The sequence below is a fragment of the Lynx canadensis genome, chromosome D3 (assembly GCF_007474595.2).
Source record: "Lynx canadensis isolate LIC74 chromosome D3, mLynCan4.pri.v2, whole genome shotgun sequence".
NCBI classification, from domain to species: Eukaryota; Metazoa; Chordata; class Mammalia; order Carnivora; family Felidae; genus Lynx; species Lynx canadensis.
Genome location: NC_044314.2, coordinates 59,622,646 through 59,644,410, shown reverse-complemented (window position 1 = coordinate 59,644,410; position 21,765 = coordinate 59,622,646). Strand labels below are relative to the sequence as shown.

The following is a 21,765-nucleotide window of genomic DNA, read 5'->3' as shown; positions in this document are numbered from 1 at the left end:
ATTTTAAAATCTGAATTTATATTTAAATTTATTATAGTGCTTTGAATTTATAGTCCAAGTCAGATTTGATAGGTCATATTTACGTGTACATTAAAAAAAATTTTTTTTAATGTTTATTCAGTTTTGAGACAGAGCAAGCAGGGGTGGGGCAGAGAGAAAGGGAGACACAGAATCCGAAGCAGGCTCCAGGCTCCAAGCTGTCAGCACAGAGCCCGATGCGGGGCTCCAACTCACGAGCCGTGCCATCATGGCCTGAGCTGAAGTCAGATGCCTAACTGCCTGAGGCACCCAGGCGCCCCTATTTACATTTAAATTTTAAATCAAGTTAGTTTTTGGTAGAAATAACTTCAAGACTTCAGACAAATTCAAGACTCTATTAGAGACTGGTGGTAATTTGGACCTAGATTAGCTCAAGTTTTATATTTGGATTACCTATGGAAAAAAGGATTACTAACCAAAGTAATTGGGTTAATAAGACCGTAAGGAAAATGTTTACTCACTGAAGGGAACAAACAGCGCATCTATAATGTATGGGAGATCCGCACTTGGAAGGGCTTCGACAGGCCACATTGCTTCTCTGACAAATACTGTTTAGGAAGCATGATCTTTGTAACTAATTTGACAGTCGATAAACACACTGCTGTTTTATTTATATGTGTACTTTAGGAAAATGCTTTTTGGAATGTCATAGAATGAACTTCAGGAAATTATTCTTAAGTTCAGTGTAAAATGACTTGTTAATAAAGATCGTTGCTAAAGATTTAGTAAACTTTTTGTATTTAAAGGAAAGATACCTGATAAACATTATGTTGTCACAAAGTACAAATTTGAAACAGCATACCTGTTGCTTGAGGCTGTATTTACGAGGACTAAGTTATATGGTCCTTCAAATTTGTTGTCTTAATTCATTTTTTTTCTCCAAGCAATGACTTATGTGCATGTCTGTTACATTACAAGGGGTTGGAAAGTTTCAGTAAAGGACCAGACTGTAAATATTTTAAATTTTGTGGGCCACATGGTCTCTTGCAGTTACTCAGATCTGCTCTTATAAGGTGAAAGCAACCATAGACAGTATGTAAATGAATGGGCAATAGCTGTGTGCCAATCAACTTTATTTACAAAAACAGACTGTAGGCTGGTTTAACCTACTGGCCATTTTGCTGCCCCTGCATTGTCCTGGTAAGTCTAGAGTCTCTAATATTTTTATTCTTTACCTATAGCAGAGTGCCATCACACAGCAGACCTTTAGCATATACTTGCTGAGGTGAGCCTTGGTTCTTCTGGCCAAACTAAATATGACCATAAAACCTTACTTGCAGTCAAATAATGAAATATATTTTCAAATTAAATGTGTTACTTTGAAAAATGTCAGACCCATGCATAAGTTGCACAGCTGTTACAGTTAATTCCTCAAACCCATCACCTACATTCACCCATTGTTAACATTTTGCCAGCTTGCTCTATTTTTCTCTATACGTGTGTGTGTGTTTATACATATGTATATGTGTGTGTATATACATGTGTGTATATATATCGATATATATACACACACAATGTAATGTGTACATTGTTCTTAAACTTCTTTGCACCTTTTGAAAATAAATTGTAGAAATCAGGACCTTTAGCTTGGATCTCTGAAGAGCAAGGCCGTTCTCTCATAATCAGCCATCAAATTCAGAAAATGTAACATCAGTACAATACAAATATGTAATAAGTAGTCCATTTTCCGATTTCACCTCTTGTTTAATAATGTTCTTTATAGCAACTGTCTTGCCAGTCCAGGCCCCAGCATTGCATTTCCTTGTCATGTCTCTTTAAAGGCCTTTATTTTTCATGATACTGGGTTTTTGAAGAGTCAATTTGGTTTTATCTGTTTCCTCATGATTTGATGTAGGCTATGCTTTTTTTGGGGGGGGGGGTTGTGGGAAAGATAGGAATACTATGTAAGGAATACTGTGATTTTTTTTCTCAGTGCTTTATCTCAAGAGGCACCTGATGTCAGCTGTCTGTTATTGGTGGTGGTAATTCTTTAACCACTCCGATTAAGGTGATGTCTGCAAAATTTCTCACTTAAAGATTCTGTTCTTTTGTAATTAGTAAGAGGAATACTTTGACACTGAGGAAATATGCTATTCCCAAACAGACTTTTACCCGTTAGTGTTAAGAATGTGGCCAGGATTCTTACTTGGATCAATTTACATTTACTGGCTGGCAGTCTGCTTTACAGAGAAGAGCTTCTCCTTCCTCCCTATTTATTTGGTTATTTATTAAAATATTAATTTTAAAGCCCACGCCTTAAGGCAAGTCTTATAAAGATGATTAAGTCTCTAGGGAGTGTCTCGTTTTCATTTTCTAAGATGTAAAGAATTGAAAAACAAAATTTGGTAAGTTTTGTGGTCTAAGCAGTATCAATGGAAAAATTGAAGGGGAGAAGGGAGGACACACTATCTGCTTTCCTCTCTTTTTTTTTCCTTAAAGTTTTATTTTTATTTATTTTTGAAAGAGCGAGGGAGAGAGAATCCCAAGCGCTGACAGTGCAGAGCTCAATCTCATGAGCCAGAGGGAGCATGACCTGAGTTGAGATCAAGAAGTAGGATGCTTAACCGTCACCCAGGCGCCCCTGTTTTTTTCTGTTCTAAAGGCTATTATTAGAGGCTGTATGGTGAACAGAAGGATGTTATGATGAAGTTTGGTGAAAGTCCAGTCACACAAATTAACCAGTTCTCTGGCATGGTACTTCTTAGGGGCATTAATATGCTAATGAACTTGTCACTACCTTTGCCCCGGGATGAAGTGCCCTAGTCCCCTGAAGTATCCCGGTGGGCTCTCTTTCACTAACAAATATTAATGAATGTACATTATTCAGGAGAAGCCTTAGACTGTTTTTTAGAGAATAAAAAGATTAACAAGACAGTCTCTGCCTTCAGGGAATCTATCTACATTTGGGGCCGTGGCAGGCAGAGGAAAAGGCAAAGAAGAAAGAACCGCTCCAACACTACTCTTGCTGGCAGAATAAAAGCAAGGACACCCAAGACTGGGGAATTCAAAGGAGGAAGAGATGTTAATTAGAAAGACTGGGAAGTGCTTTCGGGACCGTGTTCGTGAGTAGGTGAATTTAAACTCAGATGAGGATGAATGGCAGAAATGGGGCAAACATAAGCACACTGAGGCGGGAGAGCTGCAGGGCCTGCGACCGGAAACGGTCCCCTGCGTGGGCTGTGTGCCGGAGAGGAAAATAGGCTGGCCAGATCCTGGAGCCCCCAGAGCTGTAGGTTCATCCTGGCCGCGCTGCCTGCTGGCGAGTTGGGGGGGGTTGGGGGGGAAGGGAAGGGCAGGGAGTGCAGGGAATGGAGTAGAGTAGAGCACGAGGAAGGTGGAAGTGGCTGTGCTGTGGAAGCCAGGTTCGGGTGAGGGATGCGAAGTCCATGATTGAGGGCAGTGGTCTTCAAACTTAATTACTGTATACCTCCTAAAATAATTTCAAAAATTCCGTCTCATACATTTTTAAGTTTGAGTATTTTTTGAAATAAAACAGTTATGAATATGTACATGTAATGATTATAAAACTTTTAAAAATGGAATGTACATAGCACAGCACTTTGATACCCACTGTCCATCCACTTTCAAGAATAAACTAAATTGGGAATTTTACCTTGTTTTTTTTTCTTGATCTCTTTCCATCTCTTACACAAAATTTTACCCTAATATAATTTTTTACACTTGAAAGTTTCACTGATAATCACATTTCTTGCATCAAAAATATGTATACAAAGAGAAATGGAAAATTTTAATTTCCTGCGGCCAGAAAACTAAAAGTTTTTTTGTTTCAGCTATTATTCCATTATTATCATTAATACTCATTTGGTCAGCCAAAATAAATCACACATTATGGTAAATACTTGGTAAACAAAATTTTATTGAATGGGCAAATGAAATGGATGGAGCTTTTGAAAAGTTACGTATTCATGAATGAATGTAATTTGTTGCTAGAATGAGACAATATTTAGCATTGATTTCTATTTTTTATTTTAAGACCTGTGTGCACTGAGAAGTTTTGTTGACATAAATAAGTTGATGGAAAGGATTTTAACAGTGTCGCTGATTTCCTTGAATTTCGTCCAACTCATATGGTAAAATTTTTTAAATTATATTTTTAATGATCTATCAGCCTTTCAAGTTTTTTGAAAGCAAAGGATTGAAAAATGCCTGACTTGTAAAAGTATTTGTTACAGTCTTTAGAGAGTTGATCTCTTAACACTTTCAGCATTATCTCAGTGGGTCCCTTTGTTTGACAGTGGAGGTTTTTTCCAGCCTTGGGGCAGTGTAACACAGTGGCCTTGGAGTTGAGAGATACCTCTTTCCTTGTCCAGTGGGAGTATGGGAGATTGTAAAAGGGAAAGCCTTAGGATCTAAACCACTAGGCATATTTTTGCAACAAGTACTCGTAGAAGTTGGGGTCTGGAATATCCCTTAAAGTCATCCGTCTGATTTATTCCCAGGAAGATCTTTGTGTCCCTCGTGAGGTTCAAATGCCCTGGTTTGCTCCCAGCAAAAAGCATCAGAGCCTCTGAATTAGGGTGTTGGGAACTGGGAGGTGGGAATACAGGATACTTTGTAAAAGTAGAATTTATAGTTCTTAGAAACTGATTAGATAATGGGAGCCAGAAAGTTACTGTTAAAAAGGTAACTGAAGACTTCATGTTTGAGAACTCAGGGTTACTGGGGAGAAAGTCATGAGGAAGAGCTGGTTTTTATAAGATTTGTTTGGACAGTTAAATTTTCAGAACAAATGTGACATTGAGGTGGAGATTCTATGAAGTACTTGCAAATATGGATCTGGGGGTCATGGCAGGAGAACTCTGGAGGTAATCTGCATTGTAAGTAATGAAGGAGATTTTCAAGGGGAGGAGGGGTGTGTGTGTGTGTGTGTGCGCGCGTGTGTGTAAAATATGAGGACAAAATTAGAAGGAAACTCCCTCTGTAAAGAAATCAGAAAGAAGCAAGCAAGAACAGTCTAGAAAGGTAGAAAAATACTCAGCATTGTGTACTTCCTGAGAACCCAAGAAAAGAGAATTTAAGAGGAGGGTGTTGGGATATGGAGTCAGCCTTGTCAAGTGCTATAGAGAAGTAAGACAATAAATCTAAGAAGGGCCCTCTGATTTTGTCAAGTTATTGCCGATCTTTAAGACAGGGATCACGAGAGTGAAAGAGAAATAGGACGGATTATTTTTCTTGGGGTGAAGACTGTAAAGGGAACTACCTCTTGAAGAAGTTTGACAGAGTCATTTTAGAGAATAGCAGGCTTAAATTCTAGAATCAGTGTGTCAGGAAAAAACCCACCTAGTCAGAATTGTGCTTAATTACCTTTATATTGCACATAAAGTATGGTATACATGGCCTCACTCTCCCTGCACCACTGTAATGTTACTGTTTCTGTAGTGAGTCCTAAATGAGGTGGTTGGTGTTTAAAGGCAGTGTTGTTGGAAAAATATATCCAGACAGCAGTACTGAGATGCTACATTTTGAGAAGCATGCAAGGACAGCTGAAGGACTTTTATGTCTTCTCTTGCTCTTTTTTTTTTTTTAATTTAGAAAAATTTTTAATGTTTATTTTTGAGAGAGCACGAGCCGAGGGAGGGACAGAGACACAAACACAGAATCCGAAGCAGGCTCTAGGCTCTGAGCTGTCAGCACAGAGCCCAGCGCAGGGTTCAGATTCACGAGCTGTGAGATCATGACCTGAGCCGAGGTGGGACGCTTAACTGACTGAGCCACCCAGGCGCCCTGTCTTCTCCTGCCCTTAAGCATATATGTGGTTGTAGAGTAGAATGGTTGTCAGGTGCACTATTCAAACTTCTCCCTTGCTTTTGTCCTCCTGGCTGCTGGTACTGCTTCCTCTGACACGGTGCTATAGAGTTCATCAAATACATGTATGATCGTAAAGGAGGAAAGGAAGTTGATTTTTTGAGGGTAGTTCTGGGAACATCTTCTGAGAGAATTTGAGATTTAAGAATAGCACATTCAAAATTCTTATTGAGTGAGCCTGAAATTAGCATGAAGTTATAGTATGTCTGAGCATTGTTAGCAAGGAATAGAAAGGAGGTTTGCTTGTGGTATTCATGCAGGTACAACCAGGATTGTCTCCACTGAATTAGAATGTACTCTTGAAGGGGACTAGGGCTTCTCTGTATTCCTTCTCTCCTCTGCTCCAAAAGCTGAGAGTGTCAGGTAATCGGAAGAGGAGTAATGTGACACCTGGGCTTCCAGGTGTGTGAAGGCAAAGGGTCTTTTGATTTGGAAAAGACAGCATGATCTTTGCTTCTTAACTTTAAAAAATGATGATTTGGGGGCACTTGGGTGGCTCAGTCGGTTAAGCTTCCAACTCTTGATTGCGGCTCAGGTCATGATCTCACAGTTTGTGAGTTCATGCCCTGCATCTGGCTCTGCACTAACAGTGCAGAGCCTGCTTGGGATTGTCTGTTATCCTCTCTCTCTGCCCCTTCCCTGCTCACTCTCTCTCTCAAAATAAATAAGTGCACGTTTAAAGAAAATGATGGTTTTGATTAATAATAATTTTAATAAGGTCTTAGTAGAGCACAATTGAGTAAGTATATATGCTGCCTGGAATTGTCTGTTGCTCAAAAGAGGTGTACTGCTGTTGAATTTAACTAAGTTGTTGCTTAGCAAATTTTAAATGCCATTCCTAACTATAGGGTGGTAATGTGGTTTATTTAGCCAGGTAAGAGGATTTTGCAAAATGTAGTAATGTTACTTTTTAAAAATTAGATGGCTAAGTTGATTTTGATTGGCCACATTCCTCTGCTGTTCCTGCCTCACTTCTGTATAAACCTTGTGTCCCACCTGTACTAATAGTTTTCCTTTACTTCCTCATTGTCTTCAGATTTCTTTGCTTAGAATGCCCTCTTCCTGCCCTCTGTCCTGCTTGGCAGAGTCCAGTATACCTTCCAAGAATTGCTTGACTTTTTGAAGCCTTCTTATATTCACTCACCAGGGCAGATTAGACATGTAATAATGAACAACATATAATAGTTAACAGCATATTTTGTATGCTTACGCCATGTATCTTTTCTTAGTGTATTTATGTAGACACATACAGATACCTGCACATATTTATACATGCATACTACATGCATACACTTTTTGTCTAATGTTTGTATCTGTGTTTCTTGTTGAGTGCCTGGCACTTACAGTATATGTGCTGCCCTCTTACTGGTTGACGTGGATGACAACATTTAAAAACACATGGAAACCACATTGAGACTCACTGTATCTAGAAAGAAACCTACATGCAGGGGGGACAGAACGTTTACCTTATTAGCCTGACACCATATCATACTTTGTAGACATTATCTTTGAATGTGTGTCTTAAAAAGTCTTGACCTTTATTTAAGTCGCGTTATTTTATAGATGAGGAAGCAGACCCAAATTAATTAGGTATTGTGTAAGTCCACATAGAGAGTTCATAAGTAGCAAAACATGACATTTGAACCCAGATCTGTCTTACTTTAAAGAGCCTTTGCCCTTTTCATACCACTTTGCTGTAACTATGTAGGGGTTAAATTAATCATCTTAAAAAATGGGTCCAACTTTTATGTTTTAGACATTCTTTTCCTTAAATTTAAAACAGCTGAAAATGGAACATTGCTTTCTCTGGTGTAGGGAGCTGAGAAAGTATGGAAATTTGGGGAGGTCAGATAATTTGAAGAAGCATTTCAGAGTGATCATTGTTTTTATATGCTTTTTGGTAAATTTGAAATTTCAAATAACATGGAAAGATGACATGGGTTGTTTTACTTCATCAGTGGAGGAGACTAAGTTTTTAAAGCTATGAAACCCTAAAGGGCTGTTGCTGCCATAGTGAATTTCCGTAAACTTTAGTTATCTAGAAAGAAAGCCCTCAGGTGGGGTATGGAGGCATGAAATGTGTCTCTTCATCCACAGTAATATTCCTTGTCTTTGTCTATTTTGTCTAAGAATAATATCACCACTCCAGCTTTCTTATCTTACTATTTCATGTTTTGTCTTAAAAAAAAAAAAAATCCTTGGGGCACCCAGGTGGTTCAGTTGGTTAAGCATCCAGCTCTCGGTTTTGGGTCAGGTCATGTTCTCACAATTTCGTGGGTTCAAGCCCTGCATTGGGCTCTGTGCTGACAGTGCAGAGCCTGCTTGGGATTCTCTGTCTCTCCCCCAGGTGTACTCTATATCAAAATAAACAATAAAAAAATAAAAATTCCTTTTCTTTTCAATCTCTTAGTTGAAATTTTGCCGTTAAAGCTATGTCTATGGTGGACATCCGTAGTTGGGTGTTACTTTTTTTTAATTGGGAATCTCTGCTTTTAAATGTTTACTTATATGTAATGTAATTATTGGTCTGGTTGTGTTTAGGTCTGCTTTTTTCTTTTTCTTTCTCTTTTTTTTTTTCAATTTATATTTTTCTACTAGGGATAGCATGTGCGTGCTCGTGTGCACACGTGTGTGCAGTAGGGGCAGAGAGAGGGGGGGAAAGAGAAAATTTAAGCAGGCTCTTTGATCAGTGTGGAGCCTGATGCGGGGCTTGATCTCATGACCCTGAGATCATGACCTGAACCCAAATCAAGAGTCCACACTTAATTGACTGAACCACCCAGGTACCCTTGGGTCTGCTTTTTTCTATTTGTCCCTTTTTCTCTTTCTTTTTTTTTTTTTTTCTTGTTGCTTTTTTCCTGACTTTCTTTGGGGTTAATAATATTTTTTTTGTATCGCATTTTAATTCCCCTATTGGCTTTCTAGCTATGCTGCTTTCTTACATGTTTTTGAGATTACTCCTAAGGACTATAATTTGTCTTTAATTTATCATACTCTGTTTAAAGTTAGTGTTGTACTTTGCATAAACTATAGAATCCTTGTAGCAGTACAGCTACATTTACTCTATGTTGTCTGTTTTATCAGAGGATATTATTTACTGTACCATCACTCAGGGTATATGCTGTAGGATTTTTTTCATTCGTGGTAATAGTTTTTTTTATTGATTATTTTTGTGTTTTTCTTTTGTATAACCTGTGGTAGGTGTTTGCAGGATGACTGGGTAAGATCTAAGCGTGCAGTCTGTAACTGTGGTAACCAATCCTTGTGGCCTCCATAATGATGCTTTCCAGAGCTTTATTGGTCCAGTCAAGAATTGATGAAGAAATCTTGAATTCAGAAAGGACGATTCACCCTCCCCCGTTCATGCTGTCTCTCTCTGTCCCAAAAATAAAATAAACGTTGAAAAAAAAAAAATTAAAAAAAAAAAAAATGGGGCGCCTGGGTGGCGCAGTCGGTTAAGTGTCCGACTTCAGCCAGGTCACGATCTCGCGGTCCGTGAGTTCGAGCCCCGCGTCGGGCTCTGGGCTGATGGCTCAGAGCCTGGAGCCTGTTTCCGATTCTGTGTCTCCCTCTCTCTCTGCCCCTCCCCCGTTCATGCTCTGTCTCTCTCTGTCCCAAAAATAAAATAAACGTTGAAAAAAAAAAAAAATTAAAAAAAAAAAAAAAAAAAAAGGACGATTCAGGCCAGAATGATTCCACAGATATTGGCAGGAGGCAGCAGTAATGGGAAATAGAAATGAAGCTTTGTCACCATTGCCTATGCCAGAGTGGAACACCTCCTTTTGTAGACAATTGTCAACCACGATAGAGTGGTGACAGAAGTTGAAGGAAAATAGATTTTGTTGCCCTCTGAGAATATATTTCTCAAATACGGTAGTTCAATAATCTGCATTTGAGTTGGTAGGAATATTTATTAAAATGGGTGCTCCTGGGCCGCACTCCGAGCCTACATAATCAGTATTTGAATGTGTGACCTGGGAGTGTGCATTCAGAGATAAGTGCTCCAGGTTTGTCTTAAACACAGCAGTGTTCGATGGTTGCCCCTCTAGGCTTTGTAAGGACTAGAGTCAGTGTTATTAATGTTTATCTTTAAGATTGACAAGTGTGAGGCTGATGAAACAGTTTGGTCATAGTCATAGAATTCTAGAGCCTGCATAAAGGCACTTTTGAGGCCATGCTAGCTCAACAGACGTGTGTGAGAAAGGAGAAAACAGAGGCCAAGTGAGAGCGTCTGAGCAGTTTTTACAACTTTCTGATTCAAAACAAATAAGGTACTTTGCTGTGAGTTGTAGATCAGCACAACCTGTATAAAACTTTCCTGCACTATGTAAGCAATTATTTCCATGTTAGGTGTTATTTTTAATCCATTTGGAAAATCTCTGCCTTTTAATTGGGTTGTTGAGACTGTGTTCAGCGTGATAATTGACATGGTTGGGTTTAAATCTCTCATCTTGCTATTTCTCATCTGTTTGTCCTATCTCTTCTTTTATCCTCGTTTTCTGCCTTTTGGATTGAGTGTTTTTTATGATTCCATTTTATGGCGTTTATTGGCTTACTAGCTATATAACTTTTGGTGGGGTTGTTTTTGATGTTTAATGGTTGCTGTAGAGTTTATAATTAGTATACATCTTTAATTTACTACTGTCTGACTTCAAATAATACATATCTCTTCATATACAGTGTAAGAATGTTAGCAAGGTGGACTTTGCCTCTTTCCTGCCTTTGTGCTATTATAGTCATACATTTTACTTCTATATGTGTTAGAAATCCCACAGTACTTTTTAAAAACTGGTTAGCATACAGTGTCAAATTAGTTTCAGGTGTACAATATAATGATTCAGCAATTCTGTACATTACTCAGTGCTCACCACAAGTACACTTCTTAATCCCCATCACCCATTTCACACATCCCACCCATCCCCCCACCCCCACCCCCCTCTGGTAACTATTGTTTGTTCTCTATAGGTAAGAGTCCCCACAGTATGTTTTTTATCTTTTTATTTTGCAACACATATTTTTACTTTAAACAGTTATCTTTCAAAGAGATTTTTAAATATGAAAAGTCTTTTGTATTTACCCACCTATTTACCATTTCTGGCGCTCTTTAGTCCTTTGTGTAGGTCTGGTTTTCCAATTGGTACAATTTTCTTTTGCTTGAAGGACTTTAATATTTCTTATAGTGCAGGTTTGCCGGTGATGATGTCTGTCAGCTTTTGTGTGTCTGAAAAGGTCTATTGTACCTTTGTATTTGAAAGATACGAATTTCAAAGATATTTTACAGATGCTTATTTACTGGGTATAGAGTTTTAGTTAGACTTTTTTTCTTCTTCCTCTTTTAGCACTTTAAAGATTACCGTCTCCTGGCTTTTATTGTGATGAGAAGTCTGCTGTAATTCTTATCTTTGTTTATAAGGGGAATTTTTCTCTGACTGCATTACAGAATTAAGAGTATCCGTGTTTGACATTTTATTTATTTACAAGTTGTTAGTGTTCTGATTGAACATGTGAGTTCTCAGTTATCACCCCATGCTGTTTCTGAAGCCTCTGACCGCTATGTTTCTAGAGACAACTAGACCTATCTGTAGGAAAAGGAGAGGAAGCATCCTTCAGTTATTCATGGCTTCCGAGTTGATGTAAGAGTCACTTATGACCCTTTATACCACTCCAGAAACATTAAAGGCAGTTTTATTTAAGCTCTTCAGACAGGCAAGGGATACTTTTTAGTTTCAAAGTGTTATAAGGAGTATTTCTGATGTCTCTGATAGTTGGTGTGGATGACTACAGCTCAGAGTCTGATGTGATTATTATACCTTCAGCCCTGGACTTTGTCTCACAAGATGAAATGTTGACGCCACTGGGGAGACTGGACAAGTATGCTGCAAGTGAGAACGTATTTAACAGGTACATGCATATTCTTTTCATTATGGAAGTGGAAGGAGGGTTTTACTACATTAATTTCAGTAAGGAAAATACATACAGTTTTTTAGTTTAAAGTTGTATTGTTAACGTGCAGTCTCAGTCACCACGTTTTATTAATAATCACAGCCACGGCCTTTTTTATAATTGTTTACTCTTTAATCCTAGTAACCGTGTGGCACTCTTTCTTTGCTTTTTGGCCAAAACAAAAAATACCATTACTTTTTTGCTATTAGGCATAATTTTGATGATTGTGTAAAGCGATTACTGAGGGGAGTGTATTCTTCTTTGAGCAGGTGATGTTGTATACCTACTTACTGTGTGCCAGGTGATGTTCAAGGGGATTGGGACACACTTCCTAATGCATTGTTTCTCCAATGGTGGTCCCCAGATCACCTGTATCAGACTTTTCTGATAAGTCTTTGCTTAAATTTTTGAGTATAGATGTGTAAAACTCATTTAGTAAAAATGTGTGAAGGTCATCTGTATAATGAAGAGTGTGTGTATTTTCCCATTGTTTGATAATTGAAGATCATGCTTGAAATTTTATAGAATTTTCAGTGACCTTAGAAATTTGTTACATCAGTTAAAGATGAAAAATATTTTGGTAACTATTCTCTCTCATCTTGGTAAAATAAAATCCATAGTGGCATTTGTCACTTAGGAAATCAGTGACTTAATTTATGTTATAAAATGTATAAAAAATTTTCTTTATAACTGTATAGATTCTACACTTTGAAATTCTAAAATTCCACTAAATGCTATATTATTTTCTTTTTCTGTTAGACAAATGGTGGCCCGGAGTTTGCTGGACACGTTGAGGGAAGTCTGTGATGATGAAAGAGATTGCATTGCTGTTTTGGAAAGAATTAGCAGATTAGCTGACGATTCAGGTATATTTTTAATGCAGAGAAAGGTTTCTTTTACCAAATTTGAGTTTTTAAAAACTATTGAAAAAACTTAGTGTGATATGAGACTTCTTTAAAAGATTTCCTAAGGGGCGCCTGGGTGGCGCAGTCGGTTAAGCGTCCGACTTCAGCCAGGTCACGATCTCGCGGTCCGTGAGTTCGAGCCCCGCGTCGGGCTCTGGGCTGATGGCTCAGAGCCTGGAGCCTGTTTCTGATTCTGTGTCTCCCTCTCTCTCTGCCCCTCGCCCGTTCATGCTCTGTCTCTCTCTGTCCCAAAAATAAATAAACGTTGAAAAAAAAAAATTAAAAAAAAAAAAAAAAGATTTCCTAAGTAAATTCCCAAATGTGTCAGTAACAAGAAAATCCTGTTCCTAAGATTCATACATTTTATAGTTGGTCTCTGTTTAGTTTAATTTTGGAAATTTCTCATCAGAAAAATCTAAAAATACTGTTTTGCATCATGTATGTTAATCGTAGGATTACTAAAAATGTAAAAATAATTTTGAATAAGTTTTAAAAAGGGACAGAGTGGGCTGTAAACTTTTTGAGGCAAATATAAAATGCTTCCTTTTTGTATGCTTTCTCACTTGCAAAAAAATGTCAGTCACACATGGTAAAGCTAAAGGTTTTTGTCTCCAAAGCAAAGCTAGAACGGTCTGCTTAAGAAAGAGGTAAACCTGATTTGAGGCTTGGAATATGGTTATATTAAGTTTCTGTGAAATATGTATAACATGCAATTTACCATTTTAACATAATCTTAAATCATAAGCGTGTTTTCATTTTAGAAAGATTCAAAAGTAAATAATTTTTTTTCTTTAGCCTATTATCTCTTTATTAAAATGTGTTATTTTTCACTTTCTAACAAACTTTTTGTCATGTCAGCAGTCTCATTTTTTAATTTTTAGATGAGCCTGTCTTTTGGTGAGCAATTTGTTTTGTGGGAATATGTTTTACTATTTACATAAGCATTAAGTAATTTTTATTTTCCTATAGGGTAGAAAAAATATTTGTAAGTTAATCTTTTTCATTATGATGTTCTTTGTATGTACTTGCTTATGTGTATGCTTGTGCCAGAATGGTTTTAGGAGAGTCTCATCAATTATAATTTTTCCTTATAATTTTAACTGGTCAGAAATATAACGATTTGACTTAAAATTTTGGCTCATCCCATTGTGGTTTTTTCCTTCTTAGTAGAAATAGATATTCCTTATGGAGGAATTTTTATTTTCTTTTACCTGTTTACCACCTGTAGTGCTGGTTTTTATTAATATATATGTATATACAGTTGACCCTTCAACAGCATGGGTTTGAACTGTGTACAGGTCCAGTTTTACAGATTTTTTTCAGTGAGTACGGTACTATAAGTTTATTTTCCTTATGATTTTCTTAATATTTTCTTTTCTCTAGCTAACTTTATTGTAAGAATACAGTATTCAATACATATAATATAGAAATTATGTGTTAATCAACTGTTTGTTATTGGTAAGGCTTCCAGTCAATAAGAGGCGATTAGTAGTCAGGTTTTTGGGGAGCCAAAAGATGCATGTGGATCTTCTGCACAAAGGACGTCAGTCCCTCAGCCCCCTAGTTGTTCAAGGGTAAACTTTATGTAAAAAAAAAAAAATTTTTTTTTTTTTTTTGATGTTTAGGGACACAGTGCAAGCAGGGGAGGGGCAGAGAGACGCATACAGAATCCGAAGCAGGCTCCAGGCTATGAGCTGTCAGCACGGAGCCCGACGCGGGGTTCAAAACTCACAAACTATGAGATCATGACCTGAACTGAAGTCAGATGCTTAACCGACTAAGCCACCCAGGTGCTAGATTTTAAAAATATATTCTTGGGGCGCCTGGGTAGCTCAGTCGGTTAAGTGTCTGGCTCTTGGTTTCAGCTCAGGTTATGATCTCACAGTTTGTGAGTTTGAGCCCCACATCGGGCTCTGAGCTGACAGCATGGAGCCTGCTTGGGATTCTTTCTCTCCCTGTCTCTCTGCCCCTTCCCAACTTGCTCACTCTCAAAATCAATAAATAAACGATATATATATTCTCAAGTTGTTAAGTTCATGGTAAATATCTCTATTGACATTTATATATTTTATTCAGTAAACATAATACAGTGTGCAGTCCTATGCCAGAATCTAGGATAAATGCTAGAGCAGTTACTAAGGTGAATAAGAATTTCTGTCATCAAATTAACAGTTTGATGAATGCAGCTAACTCCTAAACAATAAATTATAATGGAGAGGATTAGCACTGGCTTCAGAATGTTAGTGACGTTGAGTTGGATTTAGTAGAATGATGAAGTACGAAGAAGGGAAGGAGCATACTCAGGAGAAGAGAAGACAAGACCGGTTTAGAGGTTTAAGGAGTTCAAGATAGTGGCCCATTTGCCCAACAGGTAGGTTACTGAGTCTACAGTTTAAAGTAATGAGGCTGTTCAGTAAGGTAGTTGGGGTCTGGATTGTAAGGATTTATACTGTATGCCGTACTAGAGAGTTTGTGTTTTTGTGATTTAGAACGATAATGTACCAGTGTGGACTGACTTGGTGAAAAACATGGGCAACAGGAACACTTGTTGGGAGGGACTCTGTTACTTTAATATTGAATGAAACTTACTACAAAAAGTCACGGACTATAAATTTTCAGCCCCATGAAGTAAAGCAAAATGAAGCCATGTAATTGGTACTCAGCTCAAGAAATAGAACTAGCGTCCCAGAAACCATTTCAGGGCACCCCCTCATTTCTGTCCTGTTCTTGTTCCCCAAGGAAATCAATATCTTGACCACTAAGTATATAGGTTGGTTTGCCTCTCTGAACTTTATATGGAATCATACTAAATATGTTCTTTTGTGTCTAGCTGCTTCATACTTCTGAAGCTTGTCATGTTGTTGGGGTGTAACTGTATTTATGGATTTTTTAAATTGAACCAGAAAAGAGTTGGATGAAAGATGTACCAATGAGGGTAAAAAAAAATTAGTAAGTTAGTAGTAAGTCTAACCAAGCATTTGCTATATAAAATCATAAAACTCTATACTTTAGAGGGGAAAAAAAAGTCAAGATCAAAGTTGATAAGGATAAGGCAGACAGAAGATTTAAAGGTTCTAAGCCCCTTGTTTGCTTAGGAGAATGGAATATATGCATTAATTTTACAACTGTATATTTTTCAGTAGTCCTTAACTTGGATGTCATGATCAGCCCAGCCCACCAAGTTAGAGACTTTAGGCTCAACTCCCTTCTCCTTCACTCCCTTCAACCATCGCAGTAGCTCTGAAATCCCTCCCCAGCCCTTCAGTTTCTCCCAGACAGCTCACAGTGGGTTCATTTCTCAGCTCCGTTTTGGTCCGTTGCCTAAGAAGGCTTTGAAGAAAGAAAACGTACTGATTTCATTCTCAACTAAAACTGTAACTTGTGTCCTTCATGTACTTCAAAAATACATGTAACTATTAGGTCAGTTAGCAAATTCAGGGTTAATGAGGAAAAGGAGAGGCCTAGGTCTTTTTTTTTTTTTTTTAACTAATTTTTTATTTTTCAAAGCAGAAGCACTATTTTTGTTCAATTATGGTCTAACTTCAAATGGCACAGCCCTGTAATAGAAATTCCACATATTGGTTTGTTGATAAGATTCTTAGCTTTGTAAAATGCTAGTACATTTTCTGCTGATACTTTCATTAATTTCTATTTGTTGAAGTCAGAAATTTCCTCTGGCCCCATGCATGCATATTTACCTTAAGGTAACTTAAATAATATAATCATTAATAGGTGCCAAAGTTCTAACAGGGTCTAATATGGTGAATTGTATTGATAATCCATCATGTCTATGTATGTCTTAGTCATTTGCATTTCTTCTATGAATTACTTGTCTGTATCCTTATTTTCTTTCTTGTATTCATTTGAACGGTGGATTCTTGGTTTATAGTTATTAATACTTTGTTATGTGTGTATTTTCTCCCAGGCTGGTTTGCCTTTTAACTGAGTATGGGACCTGTTGTCTGTATTGAAGGCTTTATAAAATGGAATTAGTTGGTCTCTTGGTTGGTTTGGGGCTTTTCTTTGCCTTTGAAGGGCTTTCTGCCTCAAGATGAAACATTTTTTTAAAATGTTGTCTTTTAGTGCTTTTGATCTTTAAAAAAAAATAATAATAAAGTTTGGAACTTTAATTCACTTAGAGTTTAAGCTGTGTAGTATAGGAATCACCCTTTTTTCCTCACATAACTAGCTGATTCTCTGCCATTACTCTTAGACACTTCCCTTTTGAAACCAGAGATTTGAAATGCTGTATTTGTCACACTTAAATGTGCTCTATTTACTTGGGTCTCTTTAGGTTTTTGGTTTGTTTTGTTTTGTTTTTTTTTCCTCTAACTGTATTGGTCTTCTTTAATGGTCACTTACCATTTTAGTCATAATTTTAACTATAAATTCTCCAGGCAGTGATTAAATTTATTAGGAATCAGTCCTTATGGCTTGTCCTAAGAGGCTCTTAAATAGTTGAGTTTATAGATAATCTATATTTTGTTGATGTGAATATTGGATACTTAACCCCTAGCATATGTGGCACAATGTAGGTGATGGATGAATTCAGTCATGATAGGAAATGATTGCATACTCAGTGTGTTGTATGAAAATAGAAGTGTGGGATGGGAGTCGGGTATTCTTTCACTCGTGCGTTGACCTGCCTAGGATTGTGAAAAGGATCCCAGAGTCAGAGAACATTTTGTAAGCCCTTTAAATGCTGAGGATGGAAGTCCAGAGCTTTCCTAGTCTTAAGCCCATGCATAGATTTTGTTACTGTGGGAGAATGTGTTTGCTCATATTTCTATTATTTCAATAGAGCCAACTGTGAGAGCAGAGCTGATGGAACAGGTGCCTCACATTGCATTGTTTTGTCAAGAAAACCGGCCTTCAATCCCATATGCTTTTTCCAAATACTTACTACCTATTGTGGTTAGATATCTCGCAGATCAGAATAATCAGGTAAGAGTGCCATTTATGTGTTCTTAATGGAAATTTGTGTAGTATGACGTATGTAGAATGGCCTACCCTAGGGGGTCTCGTTTGAATTTTTTTTCCTCCTCCACTCATCATTCCATTTTTTGAGATGACCGTTTGTCTTAGACAAGATACATTGAGAGTGTTGCAAATCTAGGGAGTCTCCTTAATGCATTAGAGACAGTGTCATTTGCTGCATTCTCCCGTGGTACCCTCATGGGTGTCCCTCAGAAAGTTTGCTGATTTGTGAGTCACCATTTGTCATATCACAGTCTGCAGGGGTTCTGTGTTTGCAACAGTTGGAGAACATAGCCGTCAGTTTTTATTTGCAACGTTTTGCCACTTACGGATCCCTTTGAAATGAAAAGTTTTCCGTTTTGTGAAAATCAAGTGATAGAGTTTTGTTGTGTCTGTACTTTGTTAACACTGCTGATTTTTTTTCATAGGTAAGAAAAACAAGTCAGGCAGCTTTGCTGGCTCTGCTGGAGCAGGAGTTAATTGAGCGATTTGATGTGGAGACCAAAGTGTGCCCTGTCCTCATAGAGCTCACTGCCCCAGATAGCAACGATGATGTGAAAACAGAAGCTGTGGCTGTAAGTAGAAGGCATTTTTTTCTGTTTAGGTAAAAATAAGTCACTATATTGACAAATAATAATGGCTCAAATATTACACTGCATTCTGTGCTATGGAGTTTGTACATATTAAGTATCAAAGTAACCACAGATCATTAGAAAGGGCTAGAAAGGGACATAGGCATACAAAAAAGTTCCGTGTTCTTCGGGCCCCATATTATGCTTTGTACCTGTGAATTAGAGGGCTCTGTCACTGAGCTCTGAGGAAGCAGATATGCAGCAAGAGAGTAAGAAGTAACTATAAATTCATTGTTATGGAAAAATAAGATGGGAGAAATAATCAGTGTAGTTAAAACAAAAACACAGCCCTGTATTGGGTGAAGAAACATTTGTGAAACTCTAGTTGCTGCCATTGAACACTTTCTGAGCACTGCGTAAACACAGAAGAAAAAAAAAATCTTACCTCCTGCCCTTGACAGTCTGGTCTTTCAGAAAAGAATAGTCAGGTGAGTAGTTTTATGATATATGTGATACAAATTGTGCTTATAAGAAAAATGCACAGATTAAATCATTATGTGCATAACAAAGTCAGGTATAATAAGTCCATCTAAAAATTCAAATCTCTTTGGGTAGTGAGAGTTTACTATTTAAATCTAAAATAATATAATTGCACTTTTGTTGATATAAAAAAAATTATACCAAAATTGTATTGTGTTTCTGGATCATTAGAAGAATGAATTAGGTCATCTCTCTAGTCCCGTTTCCTTTGGAAATTTCTTGATTCCATTATTTTAGACACACTGTATAAGTGAATAATAAATTTAGGCACTTTTCAGTAATACCATTTTTATTGAAATGAAATTCCCATAATAAAAAACTGCCTTTTGTTTTTTATTTTTTTATTATTTTTTATTTTTTTAATGTGTTTTTGAGAGAGACAGAGTGCAAGCGGGGGAGGGGCAGAAAGGGGGGGGTAGGTGGGGGAGACATGGAATCCGAAGCAGGCCGCAGGCTCCAAGCTGTCAGTGCAGAGCCCGACATGGGGCTCAAACTCATGAACCGTGAGATCATGACCTGAGCCGAAGTCAAACACTTAACTGACTGAGCCACCCAGGCGCCCCCAAAAACCGCTTTTTAAAGCACACAGTTAAGTTAGCATTTAGTACATCCACAATGTTGTACAACCAGCACCTCTGTCAAATCCCAAACATAGGTTTTATTTTGTTTTGTTTTGTTTTGTTTTGCTTAATTTCACAAGTTCCTCAGTAAAGGAAATCAGTTTTTGGGGAACTCAGCAGAGTTTAACTTGCTCTTTTATTTTTATTGGATTTAACAATAATGAAACATGGTAACTCTGGTAAAAAGACTGTATTTAGCAGTAGTATGAAACCCAGAATTCTTTTACCGGTCGGTTTATTTAGTCATGTTTTGCATTCCCTGGTCCTAATAATTGTTCTCTGTCTTGGGAATAATTCTTTCTGATGAATTTAATTATGCTACATCAGTGATACAGTATAACTTTGCATCTTTAGAATTTGAAAATGCTTAGAAATAGTAGGGAGTCAAAAAACTGGTTTTGGGATTTGGGAGATTTCAGATGTTATCTCCAGTTCTGAGGATGCTGGGATTTTGATGGGGATAGTGTTGAATCTGTAGATCAATTTAGGGATAGTTGCCCACCTAAAAATCCGTGAGCATGTAGGTCTCTCCATTTATTTAGGTCTTTTATGTATCTCATTAGTGTTCTGTAGTTTTGGGTAAACAGAACATATGTATTTTGTTGAACTGTGTTTCTTAACATTGTTGTCAGTGATATTGCTGTTAAATGTTTTCAGTTCATTGCTAATTTATAGAAATACATTTGATTTTTATGTTCTGACATAAGTGCTGTAAACTTCCTAAGTACACTTATTTGTCTGGTGGCCTCTTTGTAGATTCCTTGGGGTTTTCTAGCTAGACACTCCTGCCGTGTGTGAATGGAGTTTTCTTTCTTTGCAATCTCTATTCCATTTACTTCTAATCCTATTTGTATGGCTAGGAGTAGATGTAACAGATAAATAATAATAGGCCATCAGATTTCTTTCTGTACTAACTGGAAGAGTGGGGAAGGGGGATTTATTTAAATAACATTGGGCAGGTTTTCAAACATAGTTCATTCTCACTTTGCCTGGTACTGCGTTAACTGAAACTGTGCGTTGGAACCGTGTCCTTGTCTTCCTTGGAACCAAGGCAGTTCTCTTATGCACAAGTTTCTGTTAAAACGGTACTTTGCAAGGTAATGACTGCCTCCAAATAAGTCTTAGCAGCACAAATATACTAAATCCACATTCTTCTTATGGATAATCTTTCCCGTTGAACAGTTACCACTCATTTTCTTACTGGGAAAATGTAGAGGATTCTGCTTTTAAATTATCAGGCAAAATGATTAATAAGATTGAAACTATAGATGAAAATGAAATTTTTCAGATTCTCTCTGGGTTTACTGTGCATTTAGTAATTATTGATTGATTTTATTGGTAGTAGTATCTATTTTTCTGTCTTCAACTTAGATAAATAAGATGAATGTTTTTTGTGATGTTTGCGGTGTGATGCCATATCCTATTTTATATTTCCTGAAGTATATGCTTTTAACAAGTTAGCAAACTTAACTGGAAAAGTCTTAACTTGAAGATATTTTCAGTGTGCTTTTGTTCTTATCCATTTTAGATAATGTGCAAAATGGCTCCCATGGTTGGGAAGGACATTACAGAGCGTCTTATCCTCCCTAGGTTTTGTGAGATGTGCTGTGATTGCAGAATGTTTCATGTTCGAAAGGTATTTTTTAGGCATTTTGTTTGTTTAAGAACATGTGGTTTTAGTGGTTACTGTATTGATATGTGAAACGTAGAAGATTATTTTTAAAGCAGTGTATTTGTAATATTTTGAAATGTCAGTGATGCTTTTGTTGGCAGGTCTGTGCTGCCAATTTTGGAGATATTTGCAGCGTGGTTGGCCAGCAAGCTACTGAGGAGATGTTGGTAAGTATTGCAGAAATAAAGGGGTAAATAAAGGAGCAAGCAATACGGTACAGAGTGACACGTGAATTTGCAGTGCATACATTCACCCCACATTTTATGAACACAATTCCGTGAACGTAAACCAGAAAGATAATATGACCTTGAGAGTTTAAATTTCTGTAATCTGGGCCCTTGAATTGCGTTTAGATGATGGTTTGTTAAAACTGAATGTACGTGATGCGTAAGAACCAATGATTTGTTTTTACCTCTCCCATTTTCTGTTAAACAAATCAGTTCTTTCTTTATTCAAACAAGTCCGTAATTTAACTGCAACTCTCAAGTATTTCAGTGACAAATTAAACCTACAGCTTGTTATTTTTAAATGGTGAGTACATGGGATATACATGCTTAAAGTAGAAGTTAACATACTTGAAGAGCTTCTGAAGCCATCTGTTAGGCAAAACAGTTTAGGTACAAGCTTTTGAATAACATTTAACCTTTATTTGTTGGGTTTGCTCTTCCATA

General features: G+C 37.3%; 1 protein-coding gene across 7 annotated transcripts in view; it reads left to right on the top strand.

Moving 5' to 3' along the window:
* The window catches only part of PPP4R1 (protein phosphatase 4 regulatory subunit 1), a 63,339-nt gene that overhangs the window by 8,016 nt on the left and 33,558 nt on the right, over positions 1–21,765 (top strand). For 2 of the 7 annotated variants that reach the window (XM_030336009.1, XM_030336017.1), the window contains exons 1-8: positions 4,034–4,130; positions 4,773–4,877; positions 11,631–11,766; positions 12,568–12,674; positions 17,515–17,657; positions 18,119–18,265; positions 20,951–21,058; positions 21,196–21,261. In XM_030336009.1, the coding sequence (XP_030191869.1) occupies positions 4,814–4,877; positions 11,631–11,766; positions 12,568–12,674; positions 17,515–17,657; positions 18,119–18,265; positions 20,951–21,058; positions 21,196–21,261 (771 nt within the window). In that variant the 5' untranslated portion in view covers positions 4,034–4,130; positions 4,773–4,813. Of the gene's footprint in view, positions 1–4,033; positions 4,131–4,772; positions 4,878–11,630; positions 11,767–12,567; positions 12,675–17,514; positions 17,658–18,118; positions 18,266–20,950; positions 21,059–21,195; positions 21,262–21,765 lie in introns of those variants that run through there. The other 5 variants (XM_032595455.1, XM_030336015.1, XM_030336016.1 and 2 more) reach the window with 5 other exon arrangements.